We start from the raw sequence: 21,627 nt of genomic DNA, 5'->3' as shown, positions 1-21,627 counted from the left end.
AAGCCGTCCAGTGGGTCATGATCCTGCCACACGCCGGAAGCGACGGTCTGTCTAGATCGGGGGGCTCAAAGCAAGGAGGGGCACCGATATGCACAGCACGAGCATAAAGCATGCATCTGTCCCTCTGAGAAACAGACCGAATCACACTGCTGTCGTGCCATCATCCTGCAATATGGCCACCACCAACGAGCACAACGTCTACTTCGGGCCGGATGCCCTCAAGAAGTACTTCGACCCTGACTGCCAACCTCCGTTGCCGCTCGTAGAGCTGCCACAGCATCTGAACCCATTCCATCATGATGGGGTGCGCATCTATGCGAAGATGATGACGATGCACCCTGCAAACAATGTCAAAGCGTTGCCAGGTACACGCGCCCTTGCAGTGATGCATGTTGTTAGTCACTGACTTCTGCAGCTATGAATATGCTCGAATCAGGCGTGATACCTGGACAGACCCAGACGATAGTGGAGTATAGTTCCGGCTCGACAGTCATTTCCATGTCGATGACTGCGCGTGTGATGCATGGAATCGACGACACCCGAGCATATCTCAGCAACAAGACCAGCAACGCCAAACTCAAGCTGATGCAATTCTTCGGGCTTAACATCACCTTGTTTGGTGGCCCGTCACAGCCGGATCCTTACGATGAACGGGGCGGCATCCAAACCGCACGTGCGATAGCCATGCAGTCCCATAACACCCTTAACCCCAACCAGTATGAAAACCACGACAATTGGGGCGCGCACGTCCGCTGGACCGGACCCCAGATCTTCAAGCAACTCCCCGAGATCAACGTCCTGTGTGCTGGCATGGGCACCTCCGGAACCATGACGGGACTGGGAACCTTTTTCAAGCAGGCAAAGCCATCGGTGTTGCGGCTGGGGGTGTGCACCGCACCGGGAGACCGAGTTCCCGGGCCGCGATCGTTCGCTCTTATGAGGCCTGTGGAGTTTCCCTGGAAAGCCGCAGTCGACATGATCGAGGAGGTCACATCTGCAGACTCATTCTCTCTGTCGCTGGATCTGTGCCGCGAAGGGATTGTTTGTGGCCCATCGTCCGGGTTCAATCTGCAGGGCCTGTTTCAGATGCTCGAGAAGCGCAAACGCGGGGGGACCTTGACGCAGCTGGCGGGACCGGATGGTTCTGTTCACTGCGTCTTCTTATGCTGCGACTTGCCGTATCAGTACATTGGGGAGTATTTTGAGAAGCTGGGACCCGAGAGGTTCCATCCCATCCAGAACGAGGTGAGCAGACGAATCATCCTCGGAGAATAAAACTAGATGCTAACCGTGGTCCACAGAAACTCACGCGGGTGGATCTTCATCGGTACGACGAGAGCTGGGAACGAAGTCCTGTCGTGTTGTTCACGCACTTCTACGAGGCCCCAAAGTCGTTCCCCCAGGGCCTCCTGAGTAACATCACCATCCGACCGGCGTGCTGTATCCTGGACCTGAGAACAGCCGTCGATTTCGATTCATGGCACCTCCCCGGTTCGGTCAATGTTCCCTTACGTAGTCTCAGCCTCCATACAGCGAAGCCGTTCGCCAATCCGGATGTGCTGGAGGCGCTCTGGCTGGAGATGCAGACGTTGTTCAGTGATGACAGCAAGCTCGCGCAGCTGGTTTCCCACCATGTGCTCGTGATCTGTTACAATGGCGACACGGCCCGTATTGCCACTAGTGTGCTGCGGGCCAAGGGAGTCCAGGCGGATAGTCTCCGAGGAGGATATCAGGCGCTGAAAGATCACGGACTTTGGGAACAGGAGCAGGTGGATGGCAGCATGGTTGATGGATGTCCGAGTGTGTCTGTGTCGGTAAACAACCTGTCGCTTGCCAAAGCGTAGTAGGGTTGAATGAAGCTAGTCCTGATCGGGAAGGCATACTTAGAGCACTGCACTTGGCACTAGGCCGGATAGGGATGAGCAACTGATCCTCCCTTCTTCTCTCCTCATCAGTCTCTTCATGTCCATCATCATTTCACTGACGTTCATATCATAAAATCAACTACACGCTATAACCTCTGGCTTTGACCGCAATGTCCAGCCATCCAATGCTAATCGCGAGTCATCTGCTCAGATGCAGTCCCGCTGGACGGACTATGCCGCTAAACTATCCGCGCAAATCTGCTCACCAGGCGCACATCAAACGATACACGCCGGCAAATGTGGATATATGCAGACTTATTATAATCGTCCTGACATGATACGCTCTGCTCCGTATTGTCCCACCGTCGAAAACGAACCCGGCCGCCCTACGACAGCCCGACGGAGAAATGTCCGGATGGCTGCATGCGTCCGCATTCCACGCTAACCGGCGCTAACCGGCCAATCAGTGACCCCAGGATGGAATCCATAGTAGAGGAGGTCATGTCTGGAGTCGGAATGCAATGTCTTTGCCGTCTTCAAGATTCTGGTTTCGCGAACAATTGACCTGGGATGATTTTCGCTCGGGTGGTTTCCCTCTGCTTTTCATCTTTCTCCATGGACAGTGATGCAGCACGGCTTTCTGTTGAAAATCCTTTCTTTCCCTCTTGACGTTCTATAGTGCCGTCAGGCTTGTTCACTAACTGGTACTGTTCAATATGGGTCTACCATGGCTGGACCAGCCGGTGATGTTGCACTCTTCCAGAGCAGATAGCTGCATGTTGACCGCAGAGCAATGCGCCTACCGCAATGGACATTGGAGATACTGGTATGTCTTCGCGCTTTTCATTGTTTTGTTTACTCATGAGATTTCGACAGGTATCAAGCCGATCACGTCTATGCGCTGAACACGATATACTTCCTTTGCGCCACGGTTGGGGTGTTCATGATTATTCGGATGATGGCCAAGTTTAGTCCCCTGTTTTTGCGAAGGACGGCTGTCTGGAGGAGGGCAACGGCCACAGGGCGTTACCTTGCCTATAAAAGTCTTCCCTTACCAGTTGTCTGTTTTCCCGCCACCGGGGTCTTTATCTTGATTGCTGTCGGGGCTGTCTTCTTCCTCGGTTGGTACACAGTCGAGTACGCTGGAACGAACTCTTCTGACGCTCTCCAGCAATGACCCTCGGCCCACAGCCATATTACTGGCCAAATACAGAGACTGTTTCTTATGGAGGCAGTCCTCCAATTGCGACCCGAGCAGGATGGATGGCACTGGGCCTGCTGCCTTTCGTCTTGTCAGTATGCCATTTTCAGTGATCGAGCCTTATTGACCGACAACAGGGCCCTGGGAGCAAAAGCCAATCTGATATCAGCGTTGACTGGGGTCACCCATGAAAAACTGCAGGTTCGTTTCATCCCCGGTCGTGAATGTGCCACAGCTGATTTATCAGATATTCCACCACTGGACTAGCTATGCTATGTTCGTCCTTGCCTTAGTGCACACGTTCCCGTTCATTGTTGTTCACATTCAGAAAGGCGACATGACGAAGCAGTGGAAGACGGAGATAACATACTGGACGGGGGTGGCTGCTCTGATACCACAGGCATATTTGACGTTTATGTCTCTGCCAGCGATTCGGTGAGCTTTGAAGCTTCTACTGGTTGCATATAAATACAAACTGACCCTATAGGAACCGATTCTACGAGTTCTTCAAAGCCACGCATCTTCTGGCCGCATTCCTGTTTATCCTCTTCTTTTTCTTCCATTGCGACTTTCGTCTCTCCTCATGGTATGTACCCTACAGCTGTTGCGTATGCAGTCTAACGTTTAACAGGGACTATTTCATTGCATCTGTCGCGATTTACCTCCTGAGTCTTCTTATATCGTTCGCCAAAACCCACCTCATCCATGGCCGTCACCGCGCGACATTCGAGCTTCTCCCTTGCGGCTTCCTCCGTATCACTGTCCCAACTGTCACCGTTGTGTGGCGACCCGCGCAACACGTCTTCATCCGTTTTCTCAGCCCTCGACTGGGTCTGCACAATCTTACCGCACATCCTTTCACCATAAGCTCTACGTATCCGACGAAATTCGACTCAGCGATCAAGCCCACCTCCATGTTTAGTACATCGCTGGACTCGATCCCGTCCTCAGGCTCGACACAGGTACCGAGTAGGAGCATCTGCCCAAGCCTAACATTCTACATCCAGCCCCGCAGCGGCATTACAGCCCGCCTTGCACAGCTTGCCCAGCGCCACCCTGGCTTCTCCATCCCTGTTCTTCTGGAAGGGCCATACAGCGGAATATCCAGAAATCTCGACATCGCACGATTCAGCCATATCATCTTAGTGACCGGAGGGTCGGGGGGTGGTTTCTCTTTCGGGATTCTGGAAGAGTTCCTGCAGGGGGTGAAATCTTCCAGAAACTCGTCCACCGATGCAATTACCGATGCAGCGGGAAACAACTCTTCTAGTGCTCTCTCTAGGATCAGCATCATCTTCGCAACTCGGTTTCCAGCAGTAGCAGACTGGTACACCAGTGAGCTCAATCGGATCCTGCTGCTGGAACAGTGTCCCAGCTCCTGCAGGATAGACGTGCACATCGACATCCATATCACTTCTCACTCCACTCCCCCTTTTACCCCATCACCCCCTCAGCCTTCACGGGATGAAGAAGAGAGATACATCAAAACCCCTGAAGTAACGAACAATACCACTATCACCCCCTCCGAGAAAATCAAAGAAGAGACCCAGCCATCGAGCCCAACCAACAACCTTCCGATTACATACCATCAAGCGCGTCGACCAGACCTGTCCAAGCTCCTCACTGCCACAGTTCCTGTCACCAGGAGAGGAGGTGCAGAGCAGAAGATCGGCATCTTCACATGTGGGCCTGGGTCCATGATCAATGACGTTCGTAGTGCGGCGGCCGACGCGCAGTTGCGTGTTGGTAGTGGTAAGATGGCTGGCGTGGAAGAGGTGTATTTGCATACGGAGATGTTTTCGTAAGTTTCCATCCGCTTCTTTGTGACAGACGTTGTTGCTGACTGCGATGTCGCCTTGAAGATGGTGATAGATGATGGTACATATGGTGGTGCCGAGTACATATTGCAAATACGTTGTGTAGACCAGTATGTTGTCTGGGGGTAGAAGATGGGCATGAATAGCGATAAAGTATAGTACATAGATCTCTGCATATGATTCCTGAACAGGGTTTGTGCAGAAATGAACGACTATTCCCACTTTAGCATAGCATAGCGCTCACCTCATCACAAGTATTGCCTAAACCAACCACGACTTTCATTATCCTCTCTCCTTCTGCCCTTCTCCTTAGCCCCTTGGCAACCTCTCCCCCAGCCAACACACACCAACTAACAGTGCGTTATTCAACATGGAAGACCCATTCAGCCAGTACATCCAAATAACAGAGCAAGATCGACGGCATCGAGCCCCCCCTCCCCCCTCCCCCTTACCAACTAGCCCCAAAAAGCAAACGCTAACAGCCTCGGCAGCCTCAACACCCCGATCATCACCATCTCGCTCCGCGCCGCAGACCCCCAATATGTCCTTGACCCCACTACTCTGGGCTTTCGCATACACGCTCACTGGACCTCATACCAAGAGAGCAGCGGCGAAGGGCAAGACCAAACCTGTATCCTAGACTGGACCGGCGTGGAGGCGGGGTTCCTCTTATTCCGGCTCCTGCCAAGGGGGAATTATGAGCCAGTGACTTTCGAGCAGAATGACTCGAACACCAAGTCCCCGCATCGTCTTTTGAGCTTCGCACAGCTCGATATCCCGGATCGATGGGTGCTTGCACCCGGGACCACCACCGCCCCGATGCATCCGCGCATTGAACGGCACGCGTACCATGGCCTACAACCGGACGAGCGGTACGAGATCCTATGGCCCGGCGCTGAGATCCCTCGCTGGGAACTGGGGGATGCGAGAGAAGCAACAGCCCCGGAGCGCAAGTGCAAGCGCAAGTCCAAGTCAAAGGTAGCCCCCCTCGTGATTCCCGGCGGGGCTCGATGCTCGTTCATGCTGAAGGGAGAGAGGGAGCCGGCGCCGATGCCGCGGGCATGGAGCCCGCCACCGCTGGAGCAGACGGATCGAGTGTGAGTCCTCGCCTAGTGCCTCCCGTCCTTTCCTGTGCAATATCCTTTTCTTCCCCGAAAATAACTGAAACGGGGAACCGGACCGGCAAGCCCTCAGCCACTAACTAACCCCCGGTTGCCAGTCCCGGCGCCCCAGTGCTCACCGTTGAGCTGAAGGCTACGACCTCGCACTGGAACTCAAGGAAACGCCTCCCCATAACATGGACGATAACGTATCACGGCACCGCCGGGAGAGAAGATGCTCCCCCCACCAACCCTCGACCCATCACCTTCCGCACCTACGATTTCTGTACTTACGGAGCCTTCCGCGCGTATCGCCAGCGATACAAGGATGGAGAATGGGAGTCCTACGACGAAGGCGGGAGCTGTCAGTTCCCCAGTGGTCCCGACGATCCCTATCAAGTGATCGTGGGCAAGGAGAGAGAAAAGGCCGGCTTCATCAGCCTGCAGCCGGGGCAGACGTACTCGAGGTCGGTGCATCTCTACTCGCAAGACGATCTGCCGCCGTATCCTTCTACCGGGGAGATCCTGCGCTCTCGGTTCGTTGGCTGTGTGCTGGACTGGTGGGATTGGGGCACGCTGGAGGAGCATGGTGATACGGTGGTCACCGTGCCGGGGTTTCTGGGCGGGGAGGTCCTTGAGCCCAGGGATAATGGGGGGCGAGCCAGGGTGGTTGTGCCTGCTTCGAATCTGGTCGAGTTTACGGTTCTTTGAGGTGGCTTACATAGTCGCCGGTGTGAAAGGCAGTCCTGGTGGCCCGTCCTACTGCAGAAAATGCTGCGGTAGAAGCAGAGAATGCTGAGTTTGGGTGAGACCTAACGCGATGACAGTTGCTTTGTCAGCAAAATACTGAATCTGGGGCACATTTAGTATCCGGATCTGTGCCAAACGGCGTGGGATTCAACCTGCAGTAGTCGGATCTGTTGATCAAAGGGCGAGAAGAGATGACCCTCTGGGCGTGGACCAGCAGGCTGGGGAAGATGGCCCCCTCAGGATCCTGTTGTTGCGCCCCAGAGTAGAAGTGCTGCAAGCGTATACTCCAGAAGCTGCACGGAGTAGATTAGAGTTCTTCTTCGATTTCAAAATCTTAGACACGCAACACTCACCAGTGCGGGCAAAGCCCATCAATCGTCACGTCAGTCCAAAGCACGGATTTCGACCTCTTTCTCGCATAGAAGCGAAGTATGACTGTCAGAGTGCCCAACACGGAGAAGAGGATGGAGATGGTGATTCTCGCGGCAGGTGTTGCGTATGTTCGTGACATGATGATAACAGCACCCCTCGAATGTCATCAGTGGTATAGAAATTCATTATGAGATGACGGGTGGAACAAGGCTATCTTAAAATAAGAGATTGGCTCGGATATAGACAACTCGTGCTAAAGCTACCGGTAATTAACAGAGGTAAGGACGATCTGGGGTGATCCTGGCCGGTTTGATAGCGAGGGAGGCTATGTTTGTCTGTCTCCAGCCTAGTCGATCACCAACGGTTGCCTTTTCTTTTGCTTGATAAGCCTCACCGCTGCAACCTAATGCCAAAAGTACTCCTCCTCGCCCTCCTTATTTCTTTTTCTTGTTCTTCTCCTTTTCCTTCTCCTTCTTCTTCGTCTTCGTCTTCTTCCCTTCATTAAGTGCTCAATCTGCTAAGGATCATGACGTTGCTCTGGATTCTCGAAACCACTGCTGTTGTGTTGTTGCTATGGACAGCAGTTGAAGCCATCCGTCGCCTCTACTTCCACCCCATCGCCCATATTCCAGGTCCCGCCTCGCAGCTCTGACATGGTGGTACGAGTTCTACTACGACGCCATCCAGCCCGGACAATACGTCTTCAAAATCCAAGAGCTTCACAAGAGATACGGTACGTCAGAATCCGCACCATGCTCAATTCAAGCACCGACGCTCTTCAGGTCCCATCATCCGAGTCACTCCCGACGGGATCCATATCAACGACGTCGGCTTTTTGGACACTGTCTACGCGCCTGCAATGGTCCGAAGGGACAAGTACGACTATCAGCTGCGGAGTCTTCGCATCCCCGGTGGAGTGGGCACCACCGCCGGCTATCACCTGCACAGACTGCGACGGGAATCCCTCACCCATTTCTTCAGCAAGAAGAACATTTTGTATCTGGAAGGGTTGATCACGGACAAGGTCGAGCAACTGAAGCAACTGATCGCGACCCATGTAGCCGATAACACGCCGGTGAACTTGTCAGATGCATTTTTTGCCTTTTCCAACGAGTCAGTCGGCTGTCACCGTTCACTTGGCAGGCATCTAGCTAGACTAAACCACCCACAGCGTCGTCACGAATTTTCTCTTCGCGCACCAGACCGACATACTGTCCAACGAATCCAAAGCAGTCATCCTCCGCCAGAACAGCAAAGAGCTCCTAATGGGCATCAACCTCAACAAGCACTTCCCGTGGATCCCCGATTTCCTCGAATCGCTCCTGCTGTCCATCAGCCGGCCGATGATGCCCCCAGGCCTCGTGGATATGCTTGCCCTCTTCGACGCAAGCTTCACTCCCCCATCCCAACTCCACAACCATCATCACTAAGAATCCAAAAGCGAGTCCGCAACGAACTCCTCGCCCTCACGCACACCAGACCATCAGCAACAGCAACCACCGCCGCTAAACCCTTGGGCCCAACAGGCAAAGAATCCGTCTTCGACTCCGTCCTCGACGCCCCTAACCTCCCCGACGCAGAGAAGACGCTCCCCCGCCTCGAACAAGAGGGCACCCTGCTCGCGCTGGCGGGGACCGAATCGCCCGCGCAGACCCTCACCGTCGCCTTCTACCACCTCCTCGCCAACCCGGCGCTCCTCGCGAAACTGCGCCAGGAGCTCCGCACGGTCCCCGCCCCAGCCTCGTGAACCCAGCTCGAACAACTCCCCTACCTCTCCGCGGTCATCGAAGAAAGCAACCGCCTCTCCTTCGGCTTCACGGCCCGAACCGCCCGCATCGCCTACGAGCCGTTAACTTACACGCCTTCCGCGCATGCTGCCCCATCACCGTGCAGCCCTCCCGGTGCGCAACGTAAATCCTATGTTTTCCCCCCGGGCACACCGATCCGCACCACGACGTTGAGCGCGCAAACGGCGGAGACCGTGTTTCCGGAGCCGTGGGTCTTCGATCCGGATCGGTGGCTCGGGGACGTCGGGAGGGAGCGGCGCAGGTTCCAGATGGCGTTCGGGAAGGGAGGGCGGAGGTGTTTGGGGATCGAGCTCGCGCGCGCGGAGCTGTTTCTGGTGATTGCGGGGTTGGTGCGCGCGTTTGACATGACGCTGTTTGAGACGGGGGAGGAGGATGTGGCGTTTCGGTGTGATTATCAGGTTGCTATGCCGGGGAGAGGATCGAGGGGGGTGAGAGTGAGGGCGAGGGCGAGGGTGGGGGTTGGGAGTAGCTAAATTATCGGGCTTGGTCCTGTGAAGTATTGTAGCCCTAAACGGGCATCATGGAATCCTAGTGTTGAGTTTGGGAGAAAGACATCCATATACTACGCCCCAGTCCAAGTCTTGTACGTATTTTTGATCTAGAAATGCTAAACTTTCCCTTGATTCGAGATCAATATCAACATAACACCCTGTATAGCCAACCGTAACCTACATTCTCAAACTACAGTCCATAGGTCCATATAACCGACACCACGCACCAGGCGACCCATATCGAAACATGCAGACCAACCCATCATCAACAACCTTTAATCCAAACAGACCTGCAGTACAATTCAGCCACAGTATAGCCAACCAAAGCATAAAAACGAAGACCCATCTGCTCCTTATCTAGACACCCCAATCCAAACTCCCCAATCCAACCAGGGCTTAACGTGAAGTCGACGTATAGTAGCCACCCCAAGCCCCAAGCTCACCCAGCAAGCTCGCCCGAGCAAGCCACAGCAACCAGAGCAGCAGCAGCAGCAGCAGCAGCAGCCAGTGCATACCCTACTGCACCCAAGGCTATTGTACTGTACTATACAACGCAAGTAAATCCTTCCAACAGCAGCAGCTCATAAACGACCGACCACCACGACACAGACATACACACATACACACACACATTCCAGCCATAATAATCAGCCATATCCCCTCCTCCCTATCTTCACCATCTTCATCGGACGGTAGCATGCCCCCCCTGCCTTGTAAGTCCCGCACACAGCACACAGTTACTTATACAAATACCACACACCCCAACTCAGCCCTTGCACCAACGAACCCCAACCAACCAACCCTTCCTTCCCCACCACCCAAACATCCTCCCCAACGAATCCACGCCCATGAACCTGAGTACAATCAACCAGGACGACCACGACCATAAGCTTGAAACAGGAATCTCTATATACAGCGCAGTACATATACCCGAAAAACCAAGTGGATTCTCTAGCCAGCCCGCAGCAGATCCGATCCGCTTTATTCTGCTTCCCTTTTTCAGACACACACACAGAAATAGAAAAAAGCAAAGGAACAGTATTACAGCTCTAGTCTATTCAGCTCTAGTCTATTCTCAATGACAATATGATAGGATAGCATAGCATAGTAGAGGAGAGACATAACCTCAAAGCAAATGTGCATGTGCATGTGCATGTGCAAGAAGAATGCTGGAGATCGCCAAAGGTCAAAATTCTGGGTAGTGGGTAGTGGGTAGTGGGTACATGGTCTGGATCTGAATTTGCATCTGGATCCTGGATTGAGAGCTGAAGGAGGTGTTCATTCGATTAGGGGTGTATGGGATTAGTGAGTTGGAATGGAGTGGAGTGGAGTGGAGTGGAGTGGAGTGGGTATGTTTGTTTGTCTGTTTGTTTGTCTGTTTGGAGGTATGTATGTATGTATGTGCTTGTGTGTGTGCTTGTGTGTGTGTAGTGTAGTGTAGTGTAATCTGTGGTAACGTAAGTAGTGTAAGCAGTGTAAGTAGCGGCATCAACCGCCGCATAAGTAGTCTATCGCCGAGCAAAATCATATTCCAAGCCCAAGTCCAAGTCCAAGTCCAGTCGCAAGGACCATATTCCCTCCCCGGAATCGAAAATCTCATAAAATGCATAACGCGGGGAGGATCTCCCCCCCAATCCATCTAACCTCCCCGCTGAATCTAGCCCTCAACCAGGCAGGCAGAGCGACATTCTTCCCATATTCTCAAGGGCAAACTAGGACCTCCCCTCCAGCCCCCCCATCAACCAAGCCCTCATCCGCACATTCACAACCCCGCCAACTCCATAAGCCGGCACGATCTTGCCCATCCGCGCAAAACAGCTCGGCACATAATCCCTACGGATCCGCGCCACGCGCTCCCGCCACCCCAGCCCACCGGGCGGCTGCCGATTGTACAGATCCAAGCCCAGCAGATGCATGGGCGTACTGGCGAACTGCATGAGCGCGGGGCAGCTGAACTGCGCCAGCGCCGCCTTCATGCCGGGGGTGGCGGCGACGCGGTCGGGGATGTGCGGCGCCAGCAGGGCGGGGATGTTGAACGAGGCGAAGATGGTGATGCTGTCGCGCAGGCAGAAGAGGGCGTAGGAGATGCGCGGGACGGTGGGGGCGCCGGGGCCGGTGGCCGGGTGGCACGAGGCAGCGGTGGTGGTGTGTTGGGGGCGGGGGATTGTGATTGTTGGGGAGAAATTGGCGTTCGGCTTGGGGGGTGTGGTGACGGTAGTGCTGGGGGCATTACTGCCGGGAGGTGACGCCCCGAAGATCCTCGCGAATCGGGCATCCTTGTATACGCAGATGCCCATGTTGACGACCGTCGTCGACAAGAATTTGGCCGTGCCGGGGAAGACCGTCGAGAAGGGCTTGTCGCGCATCGTCGACATCACCGTGTCGATCGTGTTGGCCGTCAGGTAGGTCGCGGTGTATAGCGTGTAGATCAGCAGGAACGGCGTGCTGAGGAAGAAGGCCCCCGGGTGGGCGGCCATGGAGCGGAAGCATGAGGTGATCGTCTGTTGGATCGGAAGGCCCTTGGCTGCTTTCTCGATGATCGCGCTGGAGATTGTGACGAACAGGTCAGTGGAATCATCCCGAGTAAGGTTGTTGAGCGGTGGTGGCCTACCGATCAATCACGGTGATGACCGGGCAGGTGAGCGCACCCGCCGTCGCCGCGCTGGCGATATCCACCCCCAGGCGCGTCCCCAGACGGTCGGTGTTCCACCTCGTCGTGGAGACGGGCGATCGCTCGCTGATGGCCGACATACTCGTAGGGAGAGACGAAGGCGCTTCGGGGGCAAGTGCACTCCGCGTCATTTTTCTAACAGAGGGAAAAAAGAGAGAGAGGGCTGATTGCTAATATAACGTCATCCGGACGGTGGCTGGAGAAGACAATTGCCGCAGATTCCAAAATTGAAGAACGATGCAGAGAATAAAAGGCCTCACTCAAAATACAGACTACTAAAACATTGTGCTGGTCACCAGCGCACCCAGAATGTCACTTCTGCAAAAGCAAACGAACGTCAGCCAGTCAGTCAGTCAGTCAGTCAGCCGCAAAGAAAAAAGAAGTCGGGGGTGAGTGGGTTGACATGCACCAACGGACGAGAATCGCCCGGCCGGCATAATTTGGATGCGCCTCGGGAATTGTCCTCCGATGCCGGCCGATGCAATCGTTGTGCTCGTATTAATCAATCAATCAATCAATCAATCAATCAATGGGTATTCGAAATCCCGACCATTTTCAATCCAACCCTTGCGCGGTCGGTCTACTTCCCGGGTAAATATCCAAGGAACACACACTTTCATCACGATGCTGGATCTATCATTTCTTTTTTTTCTTCTTCTGGGTCTTCATACATACTGTGTACAAATCAATTAACATGCTCCAAACGCCCAACACAAATTAAACTAAGATTGTCTCCCAAATCATAAAACCCCTCGCTCCCTGGGCTTTCCGTCCTTCATGGCCCAACGCACCGTGTTCCCAGTGTCATTATGCATATGTCGCTCATTCAGACGTGTTCGCCTGAATCCCTTCCAAGGTGACGTTGACCGCGCCAGCTTGCACCAGCTACAACATGTTTGTTAGCAAAGCATACTCCCAACTACAACAAATCGAGGCCAGAACTTACGGCGCGCTGCAGGTCATCGATCAGATCGTCGACATCCTCGATACCCACACACAACCGGATGAGATCCTCCGGCATCGCTCGTTCCTTGCGCGTCTTGGCGTCGATGCTGGCATGGCTCATGCGGCAGGGCATACTAATCAGGCTGTTCACGCAGCCGAAACTCACGCTGATCGCCCACAGCTTGGCGCTTTCCACAATCCGCTCGCTGACACCCACATCACCCGTCTCAAACGAGAGAACCGCGCCCGAGCCGCGGGCCATCGAGTGGTGGAGTTCATACTGAGGGTGCGACCGCAGCCCCGGGTAGCGCACCTTGAAGCCATGGGTCTCGAGGTACTCCGCAATCCGCTGCGCGTTCGCCTGCTGCTGGTCCATGCGCACCTTCAGGGTCTTGACACCGCGCAGAAGCAGCCACGAGTCGAAGGGCGACAGACCGCAGCCGGACGCGTTGATGGGGAAATAGAGACGCTCGCCCAGCGCCAGGTCGTTCACTGCGATCACACCAGCCATGAGGTCGTGGTGACCCGACAGATACTTCGTACCACTCTCGTAGACAATGTCCGCCCCCAGATCAAGCGGGTTGAGGAGAAGGGGCGACATCATGGTGTTGTCGACCGAGACGAGACAGTTGGGGTTCGCCTCGTGGGCGGCCGCGGCGATCTGGGGGATGTCGACGATCTTGATCAGGGGGTTGGTCGGGGTCTCGAGCAAAACCATGGCCGTCTTCGAGGTCAAGACCTCGCGCACCTTCTCGGGGTGGGTGGTATCCACATGGTGCACAATGATTCCGCCGTTGGTAGAAAGATACTTCAGAAGGCGGTTGGTTCCTCCGTAAAGATCATCACCGGTCACAACTTCATCGCCAGGACGAAGCAAGCGGGTGATCACATCCAGAGCGGCCATGCCGGACGACACAACCAGAGCGCGCTGAGCCGACATGATCTTAGCCAAGTGACGCTCGAGGTGAGTTCGGGTGGGATTTCCGGAGCGGGTGTAATCATATTCGCCGCCGCCGCCGCCGGAGGTTTGTTTGAAAGTGGCACTCTATCCGACTAGAATTAGCTATCGCTTATACTTCAATTGCCTACCCTCGACGTCACACCGGGGGGGTATTGCAGGACTGGACGGGCTGGTCGGTACCTGATAGATCGGGACGCTGCTGGCATTATACTGATCATTGCTGTCCGTGTAGACCAGCTCGGTGGCGATATTGTAGCGTCTGACACCATGAGGGCTAGATGGAGCAGGAGAAGGAGGCAGATTGTGGCCCTCGAGGTCAACGCGAGGGAACGCCTTCTTAGAAGCGCTGGAATCAGCACCGGATCCTGAGGCCGACATCGCTGCGGGGACGGAAGGATTCGCGGGAGCAGAACCGACAGGGGGAAGGGGGAAAAACTGAGGAATGAAACAAGTAGACGGCACCAGGTAATGGATTCAATCAACAAATGAAAGTTGGTAGCAATGGGCAAGAACAATCAAAGCTTGCCAAAAATATAAGATGAGTGAGTGTTTTGGAAAGTCGAGAAGATGAAGGAGAGGAAGAATGGACGGGAACAAATTATGGGCTTCCCCAGAAGAGTCACAGCCACTAACTAGTCGGTCGGTTGGCCGTCTTCTAGACGGGAGTCGGTATGGAGAGACCCAGATTGACTCCAGCTGTCATTGGCTGAGCCGCCATCATCGCGATGTCGTCATTCACTAGGCCCATTCCAGTAAAGTCCCATCACATGAAGTCGAATGACTCAGCTCTTCCCAGAGTTCAATGTATGCAAGAATGTAAATCGCACCAGGCTCTCAATTCCTTCGATTCCTTCGTTATGTGTGAGGTAGGTGTGTATATATACAGGAGTATCAGCACGTCCCATGTCCCATGTCCCATGTCCCAGGCTCTCCCCTCGTACTCCTTTATTTCCTGCTTGTAAAAACGTTGATCCCTCACCGAAACTGACTCCAACATCACGTCCACCATACCCATGCAGAAAACGGGACTGAATTCCAGCAAAGCTAAACACGCAAGGACAATCATCACCCACAAGCTACTTCCCGTCCGTTGAGACGCACGCATGTCTGATTGGCACGGGGTAAGCTATACATTATGAATCCTTCTCAAGTCGCCATCTCGCCAAAACTACCATTGATGCCGAAGAATTGGAACCTAAAGACCATCATTAGTCAGACACATTAAGAGACACATCTTGAGGATGTAGCTGCATGAAAGGAAGAGCTTACCAATCCTCTACATTGAGCGTGGTTGGCGCGGTTGGGCCACTGCGAGAGCTCGTACTCCAGTTGTCGTCCTGACTGCCGGCATCCATGGGACGCAAAGTCGCCTCGAGGTTTTGCATGGGCCACGCCTGCTGATTTTCCAGGCCATACATCGGTTGCGCATGCTGGCCCTGCAGCGCAATGCCTGGAGGCAGATTCGATAGAAGCTCCGGGCTCCCGTGAGAGGCCGAGATACTGCTTCGTCCTGGCAGGTGCTGTGGCATCATACCGGGTTGGTGTACTTGAGAGGGCACCTGCAGTTGTGGGTCAACTGTAGCAGGTTGTGGAGATGTCAGCTCTGGGAAGAATGCCGTCCCGTCAGGGAACAGCTGATCGGGCTGGAAGTTCTCCCACAGAGACGGTGAAAGATTAGGTGTTGTTCGCGTGACGAGGAAAAGGTCGGGTGGGGTGGCAGGCAAAGAGAACTGATTGAAAGGTGTTGTTGGACGTGTAGTCGCCCGCGAGTTGCCGGGCCCTCCATGTCCCGGAGGCGAACCCTGCGGCACGTTCAGACCGGGCGGCAGATCCCTAGACGGTGTGACCGCTGGGGTTTGGGGTCGAGATCGCTCGTAAGACACCGGGGGTGTCGGTCCACCATTAGGCAAGCCGAGATCCATGTCATCAAACTTGCGCTTTGGTGGATCAGGTCTTCTGACGTGCGGCTGCTGCACTGTCTCGGGCCGCACACGCTGATGTCTTTTACCTGCAGCTTTCTGCAGGCGTTCCTCGAGGACCTTGTTTCCAAGAATGGATTCGAACAACGTGTGTACCATTTTGGCCACAAGCCAGACCTTGGACACGTCTTTGAGAGCTTGGGTGCAGATGTTGATCCTCTCCTGGCAGGTCGCCACAATCGAGGGCACAGATGAACGCATCTGGTAGACATGCATGATAAGAGCTGAAAACAAACTATAGACACTGTTTGAGTGTTAGTAGCAGATCGGCAACGGCTGGCAACTGAATCTGACTCACATGAAGGCGGGTGTATAACGAATCTCATGATGAGCCTGCAAATTCTCAACGATGGATGTGATCATCCCTGCGGCCTGGAAAGCGATAGTGCGCGACGGATAGGTCATCTCTTCCACGCGGTAACTGCTGGGGGCCGAAGAGGCAGGCGGCATATGCGCTCTATGCAGCAGGCACAGAGTCGTACTTTTGACAGGGTTAGCCGTAGTAAAATTCAGACGCTCTGCTTAGAGACTCACTAGTAGTTCGCATGCAGCAGGGCCGCCCAGAAATGATGTTGCTGCCGTTGCCAACATACTTCTTTGGGACAGTTCTGTAACCAATCTGCCAGGGCCATGTCTGAGTGCGTCAAGTCCATTGCATTCATTCGCCTCGATTTTGAAGCCACGGAATACTGCTGGGAAAGAACCAAGCCCATGATCTCGCATAGTTTGACGTATTGAAGGAAGAATTGCACATGTACCGGATCAGGCGGATACTCCGCGGCGATGTCGACCTCGTCTTCGATAAAGTCGTCTTCGGTCAGCATCCCGACGTCCGAGTCGTCTGTGTTGATACCAATGGGGCGACCCAGTGCAACCGCCACCGACCGATCCCGAGTGAAAAGGGTCCACCAGATTCGCTTCCACAGCCTCTTGTCGGGCTTGCTAAGCTGAGACGATTCCACACTGTACGTAAATGAGCATACTCAGTTTCCTACCGACGACGATAAAGTCAACATACCTTCGATGCATGCCCGAGCCCTGCGCCACGACCATCGCCACACGTGTCCAATAGAAAACGTTTTTCGTCACGTCTGAGCGTGTTAGTAGGCTTGCAAATAGAGCGAAGGTAAGGTCAACGTACCCTCCGGTCCCTCCCAGTACCAGCCCAATAGGACTAAGGCTTGGACAATCGTCACGCGATCGTCTTCATAATTGGCATCGTACAAAGCCTTTGCGCGCTTGTAGAACGTCATGGCAGCCGGGGTCGTTGAGCCGTTGGCATCCATGAGCTGCGGGTTTGTGCAGACCCTTGAACCAGCAAGGAGAATAGCCTGGAGGAGAAGTAAGGAGGGAGGGTTTTTGGGATCGCGGTAATGTCGCATGAAACGACTGCGGTTGACAATGGGCACCACCGGGGCAACCCATTTGAAGTAGGCCTCGACCAGCTCGTCACACAAGGGTTTCGGCGGCAGTAGAAAGGCACCACGTTGGTGAAGGATGTCTAACTCCAGGCTATCCAAATCCGTCACTCTGGCGCGCGTGCCCCCCATGTTGGGAGGTAGAGGATAGTGCACAACATCGGTGGTGCCATGGCGATCTTGAACCAGGAGCGACAGATTCGACGACTCGCCGAGATAGGCGACTCTTCCAGCTTCCTTGATAGGGGCCCGAGCGAATTTGGGCTTCATGAACTGGGCATAGGCTGAGTCATGGGACGCTTGTTTCGCAGCTTGCGATTCGGTGAGGCTAGTTACCGGCATTCCGTCCATCGCCATTTGACTCTCTCGGTATCCGAAGGTAGCATTGCTATTGCTCGATGACACGCTTGCCGGCGGCGCGGTGGTGATCACGGTGGGCGGTTCCTGTTTGGCTTCGGGCGGCCTCTCGTCGCGTTCCTCACTCCTATGAGCAGAGCATGATCAGCCTGAGTAGCTTGGAGGGCAACCCTCTCGAAATCAGACCCAAACGTACCCTTCGGATTCCTTCGACTTGGATTGATTCTTCTTGCGTTTCGGCGTTGGAATCTTGCATTCGATCGAGAATGCCACGCAGTTGGTGCATGGCACACCGAGGCTGGCGGCGTCGCAACGAACCTGGGAATTAGGTTGTGCTGTTAGTGATACAGTTCCGTTCTGAACCCCACGGGCGCAGGGACGGACGTGCGACCGGTGGGGGAGATTATCCAACAACATGTTCGCCTTCAAGGTAGGGGAGTACTCACTTTGCGAGCATGACATGTCTTCAGAACGCAGATAAAGTCAGTCAGTCAGCACGAACAATTGTCTTCTGATACAGGATGATGGTTGTGTTGCGATCGTACGACCAGCATCGATCGAATGCGTTATCGCGGGCGGGCGGGCGGGCGGGAGAGCGAGCGACACGAGCGAAGCAAGAGTTGAGATGGGATGAGCCGAGGTGCCGAGGCACTCCAGCACAACGCGACCTCGCAGGAACAAAAAGACGTACCTCACAAGCACGCGACGCACGTTGTCTGTTTCGCAAAGCGATTAGATAAAGAAGATTAGCTTCTATAAGTTCCCCAATCTAGATCCGAGCCTCTGCATTTTCCCCAGTCGTTTAAATAATCTCCGATTCCAAGGGGTGGGGAGGTTGCTTTTGCGCCTGAGCTCCTGACGAAGGTCTTACAACCCCGCGAGCGCATAACCCGCAACAGATCAAAAGGAAAGAAAAAGGGATCACCATATCAACTCACCTTCGAAAACTCATGTGTCCGCCAGGTGCGTTACGCACCGTAATCCCAGAAGTTCCCGTCGAGCCCGCAGTGCTCGGGGCAGGGCTGGTTCTGGTGGCTGTTAATTCGGTGTGATTCTCTGCTGTGTTCATGGCCGCAAGGTATCCATCCAGACAAGAATTTGGAGCGAAAGAGGGAACCTGGGCGCGACGGAAGGGGGCGTGGTTAGAATAAGGACAGAAGAGAATTCGGGGAAAGGAGGTCGAGAACGGGGACAGAATGTGAAAGGGAGATTGAAATTGAAAGAAGAGATAGATGCAAGCAAGATGCGCGAAGTTGATGACTCTGCTTTTTTTTGACCTTTTGGCCTTTTGGCCTTTTGGCCTTTTGGCCTTTTGGCCTTTGCTAACCTTCTTTTTTTTTCGACCGTGGGTTGGTTTGATCAGCTACTGGAACTGACCCGGAACGGTGTAGCCTGTCTGTTTTAGTCCGACAAGTGTAAATTGTCCAGGGGACGGGGCGGAATGAGACGGTCAAAAGGCCAAGCTAGCACAAGAGACGCCACCCAAACGTGGGAAAATGAACAATCGGGAGGTCAGACGATGGGGGAATGAGGGGTGTAGGAGAGAGAGGAAATTCCCGGAATGAGAGGGCAGGCAGTGAAGTAAATCAATGATGATGTGGTAATGGTGGTAGTTGATCAGGAACCCGCAGAGCACTGGGAATAGTTACGACTACCCTAAGACAACAATAATAGCGATAATAGCGATAATATAGAATAAACTCAAAAAGTCAAGGGACGGACCATCCACGGAGAGAGGGGAGAGAGGAAATCACCACAAAATTGCCCTGCAGGTGGCGTTAGGCTGGAAAAGAAAGGAAGAACCAGACCAGACCAGCACCAACTAATTCAAGTAGGATGACCGTTTCGAAGGTGGAAGTGGAAGGGAAGGGGGGAGGGGGGAGGAAGGTGAGTGGAGAAAACTGCTTAGTATTGCTTTGGTGCTTGCTTGCTTGCTTGCTGGTCCCAGAATTTAGTACTGAGTATCTTTCCTTAGCTTAGTGCTAAAGAAGTTAAGTTAGGGTCCGTCCAGGTCAATCAGCTCAATCAGCTCAATCAGGAGGAACGAACTATGCCAGAGCTAGAGATGAACCTGTCAGACTATCTATATCTGTCCATGTCCGACTGAGCTGCATGCGGTCTTAATGTCACTTATGGGAATGGGTCGGATCATGAGACCATTCGCAACAGATGAGACAGGGATGATACTCAGGTTGGAGAGACTTAGAACAAGAAGGGTTGATTGATTCAACCTCAGCCTCGAGCTCTCTGATAGCGCATCACATGATTCACTTGCCCATCGTTAGAGCATGTCCCTTCACCCAAGCGCCTTTCAACAAACTGTCATAGCATTCATAATACTAACAGCAGCCAAAGTGAGCATCCTTCGCAAAGCAGTTGGACAGTCTTTCGATTTTCAAAGCGGTCGAGTCTGGAATACTCTCCCTCTCCCCCCACAAAGTGGATCCCAGGTTTTGACCGAGGTTCCCGTTCTTCATTACTGTTCCTTATGCCACCCTTCCACGCATTGCAATTACTCCCCCTCTCACTGGACGGTCGTACAATTCCGACCCAACCTGGAAGTAGTCTTCGAAACCCATCCCATCGAAGCTTCTTCCATTCATTCCAAGCAAAGCACAAACGCAGTATGAGTATAAAACCCATCGGAGAAAACTTCAACCCTTGACAACTAGTCATGCCGCTCAAATCTTAACTTCTCCCGTGCATCAAACCTTAGTCAAACAAAAACAAAAATAAAATAAAAATGCAAAGTCCCCAAACTCGAACCCACTTTACCTTATCCAACCTAACCACCCTATTCCAGCACCCATTTTTGAAGAGGGAGAGAGAAAGAGATCACCCATCCATAATCCTGATTTCCTTCACTATTTGAAGAGTAAACCCACATTTCAACCTGAAAACGCGGTACGGATCTTTAGGCAATCAGTGATTGAACCTTGAAGATTGAGATCTTGGGACTTTTGGTATAGTTGACTAAAAAAACATTTATGAACGGCGAGGTAGTATAAGGTACACTGTATGTAGTACGTCGTTATCAATCAGCGCCTCCCTGACAGTGCACTGCCTAAAGACACTTCCCAACATAGTAGAACATTACAAGTGATATTATAATCCTTTTACTTCACTTCAATTGAACTTATCCTTTCCACCCTCCACGAATAGAATCGTCCAAAGTCACCACCCATTCAGTTCAGTACCTGCAGCGCCAGTAGCCCTCCAGGCTCGGACTCAACACCCCCCCCCCCCCCGCCATTCGCAACAACTACCCTTCTCGTTCACTCACCCCAAAACCACCCCGGAATCATCCCGGACGCAAAAAAAAATCATCAACAGCCACAAACGCATTCCCCGTTACCCCAATGCTCCCCATTCCCCCACAAGGAATCTAACCAAGCCCACGAAAGGATTCTAATCTAGCGGGGAAAGTTAAGTGTCCTGTCCGGGCCCCGGGGGACCCCGCCTCCAGCTGCCCTTAGCTTGGTCCCGACTCCCCGCAGGTGTCAAAACGCCAGCCCGGACCGGCCAGCCATTTCAGCGACCCTAACTACATGGAACTTAATGCATGACGCCAGCAGCACAAAGTCGAATAAGATGGGGCCGAAGGAGGGGGGTGGGCGGGGGCGAGGATGGACCAGGGGTTATCCTTTTCCTGTAGGGGCTATGGAAATAAAAAATGAAGAAAAAAGAAAAAAGAAAGCTTGATGGAATTAGTCCCCGTAGCACGTTTGGACTTTCGGCTTGTGATACCTCGGTTCACGAGCGAACTACATCATTGTTTGGAGACAAGGCTGAGCTGAGAGGTGATTACTCTTTCGACTGTTCGTTTCTTGATGACGAAAAGGATTGTGAAGAGAGATAGAATTCGTGATATTGATCATGTACAATACAATTC

General features: G+C 53.5%; 8 protein-coding genes across 8 annotated transcripts; 5 read left to right on the top strand and 3 right to left on the bottom strand.

Moving 5' to 3' along the window:
• Positions 1-122: 122 nt before the first annotated feature.
• On the top strand, positions 123-1,844 carry BO95DRAFT_402925 (putative cysteine synthase B; the record flags this gene model as incomplete). The annotated part of the gene is made up of 3 exons (XM_025583903.1): positions 123-365; positions 416-1,245; positions 1,302-1,844. The coding sequence occupies exons 1-3, from the start codon at positions 173-175 to the stop codon at positions 1,842-1,844; spliced, it is 1,566 nt and encodes a 521-aa protein (XP_025447580.1). The 5' UTR covers positions 123-172.
• Positions 1,845-2,446: 602 nt separating this feature from the next.
• On the top strand, positions 2,447-5,105 carry BO95DRAFT_75316 (ferric reductase family protein). Its single transcript, XM_025592203.1, has 8 exons — positions 2,447-2,691; positions 2,742-2,986; positions 3,037-3,157; positions 3,204-3,267; positions 3,314-3,501; positions 3,554-3,652; positions 3,698-4,867; positions 4,929-5,105. Exons 1-8 carry the CDS (start codon positions 2,582-2,584, stop codon positions 4,933-4,935), a joined length of 2,004 nt encoding a protein of 667 aa, XP_025447579.1. The 5' UTR covers positions 2,447-2,581; the 3' UTR covers positions 4,936-5,105.
• Positions 5,106-5,126: 21 nt separating this feature from the next.
• BO95DRAFT_75237 (uncharacterized protein) lies at positions 5,127-5,628 on the top strand. The gene has a single exon (XM_025592201.1). It carries the CDS (start codon positions 5,254-5,256, stop codon positions 5,521-5,523), a length of 270 nt encoding a protein of 89 aa, XP_025447578.1. The 5' UTR covers positions 5,127-5,253; the 3' UTR covers positions 5,524-5,628.
• Positions 5,614-6,770, top strand: BO95DRAFT_75273 (uncharacterized protein). Its single transcript, XM_025592202.1, has 2 exons — positions 5,614-5,980; positions 6,103-6,770. The coding sequence occupies exons 1-2, from the start codon at positions 5,703-5,705 to the stop codon at positions 6,692-6,694; spliced, it is 870 nt and encodes a 289-aa protein (XP_025447577.1). The 5' UTR covers positions 5,614-5,702; the 3' UTR covers positions 6,695-6,770.
• Positions 6,771-7,631: 861 nt separating this feature from the next.
• BO95DRAFT_448902 (cytochrome P450) lies at positions 7,632-9,386 on the top strand (the record flags this gene model as incomplete). The annotated part of the gene is made up of 6 exons (XM_025587909.1): positions 7,632-7,701; positions 7,752-7,838; positions 7,888-8,218; positions 8,277-8,490; positions 8,547-8,831; positions 8,859-9,386. The coding sequence occupies 6 exons, from the start codon at positions 7,632-7,634 to the stop codon at positions 9,384-9,386; spliced, it is 1,515 nt and encodes a 504-aa protein (XP_025447576.1).
• Positions 9,387-11,116: 1,730 nt separating this feature from the next.
• Positions 11,117-12,206, bottom strand: BO95DRAFT_350709 (uncharacterized protein; the record flags this gene model as incomplete). Its single annotated transcript, XM_025582051.1, has 2 exons — positions 11,117-11,948; positions 12,016-12,206. 2 exons carry the CDS (start codon positions 12,204-12,206, stop codon positions 11,117-11,119), a joined length of 1,023 nt encoding a protein of 340 aa, XP_025447575.1.
• A 492-nt stretch (positions 12,207-12,698) lies between these two features.
• Positions 12,699-14,583, bottom strand: BO95DRAFT_378494 (cystathionine beta-lyase STR3). Its single transcript, XM_025583295.1, has 3 exons — positions 14,162-14,583; positions 13,022-14,065; positions 12,699-12,960 (listed from the first exon to the last, which is right to left on the bottom strand). Exons 1-3 carry the CDS (start codon positions 14,357-14,359, stop codon positions 12,898-12,900), a joined length of 1,305 nt encoding a protein of 434 aa, XP_025447574.1. The 5' UTR covers positions 14,360-14,583; the 3' UTR covers positions 12,699-12,897.
• A 544-nt stretch (positions 14,584-15,127) lies between these two features.
• Positions 15,128-18,804, bottom strand: farA (CeGAL family transcription factor; the record flags this gene model as incomplete). The annotated part of the gene is made up of 9 exons (XM_025587908.1): positions 15,128-15,176; positions 15,251-16,204; positions 16,259-16,441; positions 16,495-16,923; positions 16,979-17,051; positions 17,102-17,841; positions 17,932-18,053; positions 18,427-18,451; positions 18,674-18,804. 9 exons carry the CDS (start codon positions 18,802-18,804, stop codon positions 15,128-15,130), a joined length of 2,706 nt encoding a protein of 901 aa, XP_025447573.1.
• Between the last annotated feature and the right edge of the window lie 2,823 nt (positions 18,805-21,627).

The sequence above is a fragment of the Aspergillus brunneoviolaceus genome (genome assembly GCF_003184695.1).
Source record: "Aspergillus brunneoviolaceus CBS 621.78 unplaced genomic scaffold BO95scaffold_2, whole genome shotgun sequence".
Classification (NCBI taxonomy): Eukaryota; Fungi; Ascomycota; class Eurotiomycetes; order Eurotiales; family Aspergillaceae; genus Aspergillus; species Aspergillus brunneoviolaceus.
Note: the sequence above shows the minus strand (reverse complement) of the source record. Positions and strands in the feature narration are given on the sequence as shown.

Bases quoted from the DNA above. Each gene is read 5' to 3' on its own strand.
- BO95DRAFT_75316 (XM_025592203.1), top strand. From the start codon at position 2,582: ATGGGTCTACCATGGCTGGACCAGCCGGTGATGTTGCACTCTTCCAGA. The intron at 2,692-2,741 runs GTATGTCTTCGC...AGATTTCGACAG, and splicing joins AATGGACATTGGAGATACTG to GTATCAAGCCGATCACGTCT. The intron at 2,987-3,036 runs GTTGGTACACAG...GACGCTCTCCAG, and splicing joins CGGGGCTGTCTTCTTCCTCG to CAATGACCCTCGGCCCACAG.
- BO95DRAFT_378494 (XM_025583295.1), bottom strand. From the start codon at position 14,359: ATGTCGGCCTCAGGATCCGGTGCTGATTCCAGCGCTTCTAAGAAGGCG. The intron at 14,066-14,161 runs GTACCGACCAGC...CTAGTCGGATAG, and splicing joins GCAGCGTCCCGATCTATCAG to AGTGCCACTTTCAAACAAAC. The intron at 12,961-13,021 runs GTAAGTTCTGGC...AACATGTTGTAG, and splicing joins TCGATGACCTGCAGCGCGCC to CTGGTGCAAGCTGGCGCGGT.
- BO95DRAFT_75237 (XM_025592201.1), top strand. From the start codon at position 5,254: ATGGAAGACCCATTCAGCCAGTACATCCAAATAACAGAGCAAGATCGA.
- BO95DRAFT_75273 (XM_025592202.1), top strand. From the start codon at position 5,703: ATGCATCCGCGCATTGAACGGCACGCGTACCATGGCCTACAACCGGAC. The intron at 5,981-6,102 runs GTGAGTCCTCGC...CCCGGTTGCCAG, and splicing joins CTGGAGCAGACGGATCGAGT to TCCCGGCGCCCCAGTGCTCA.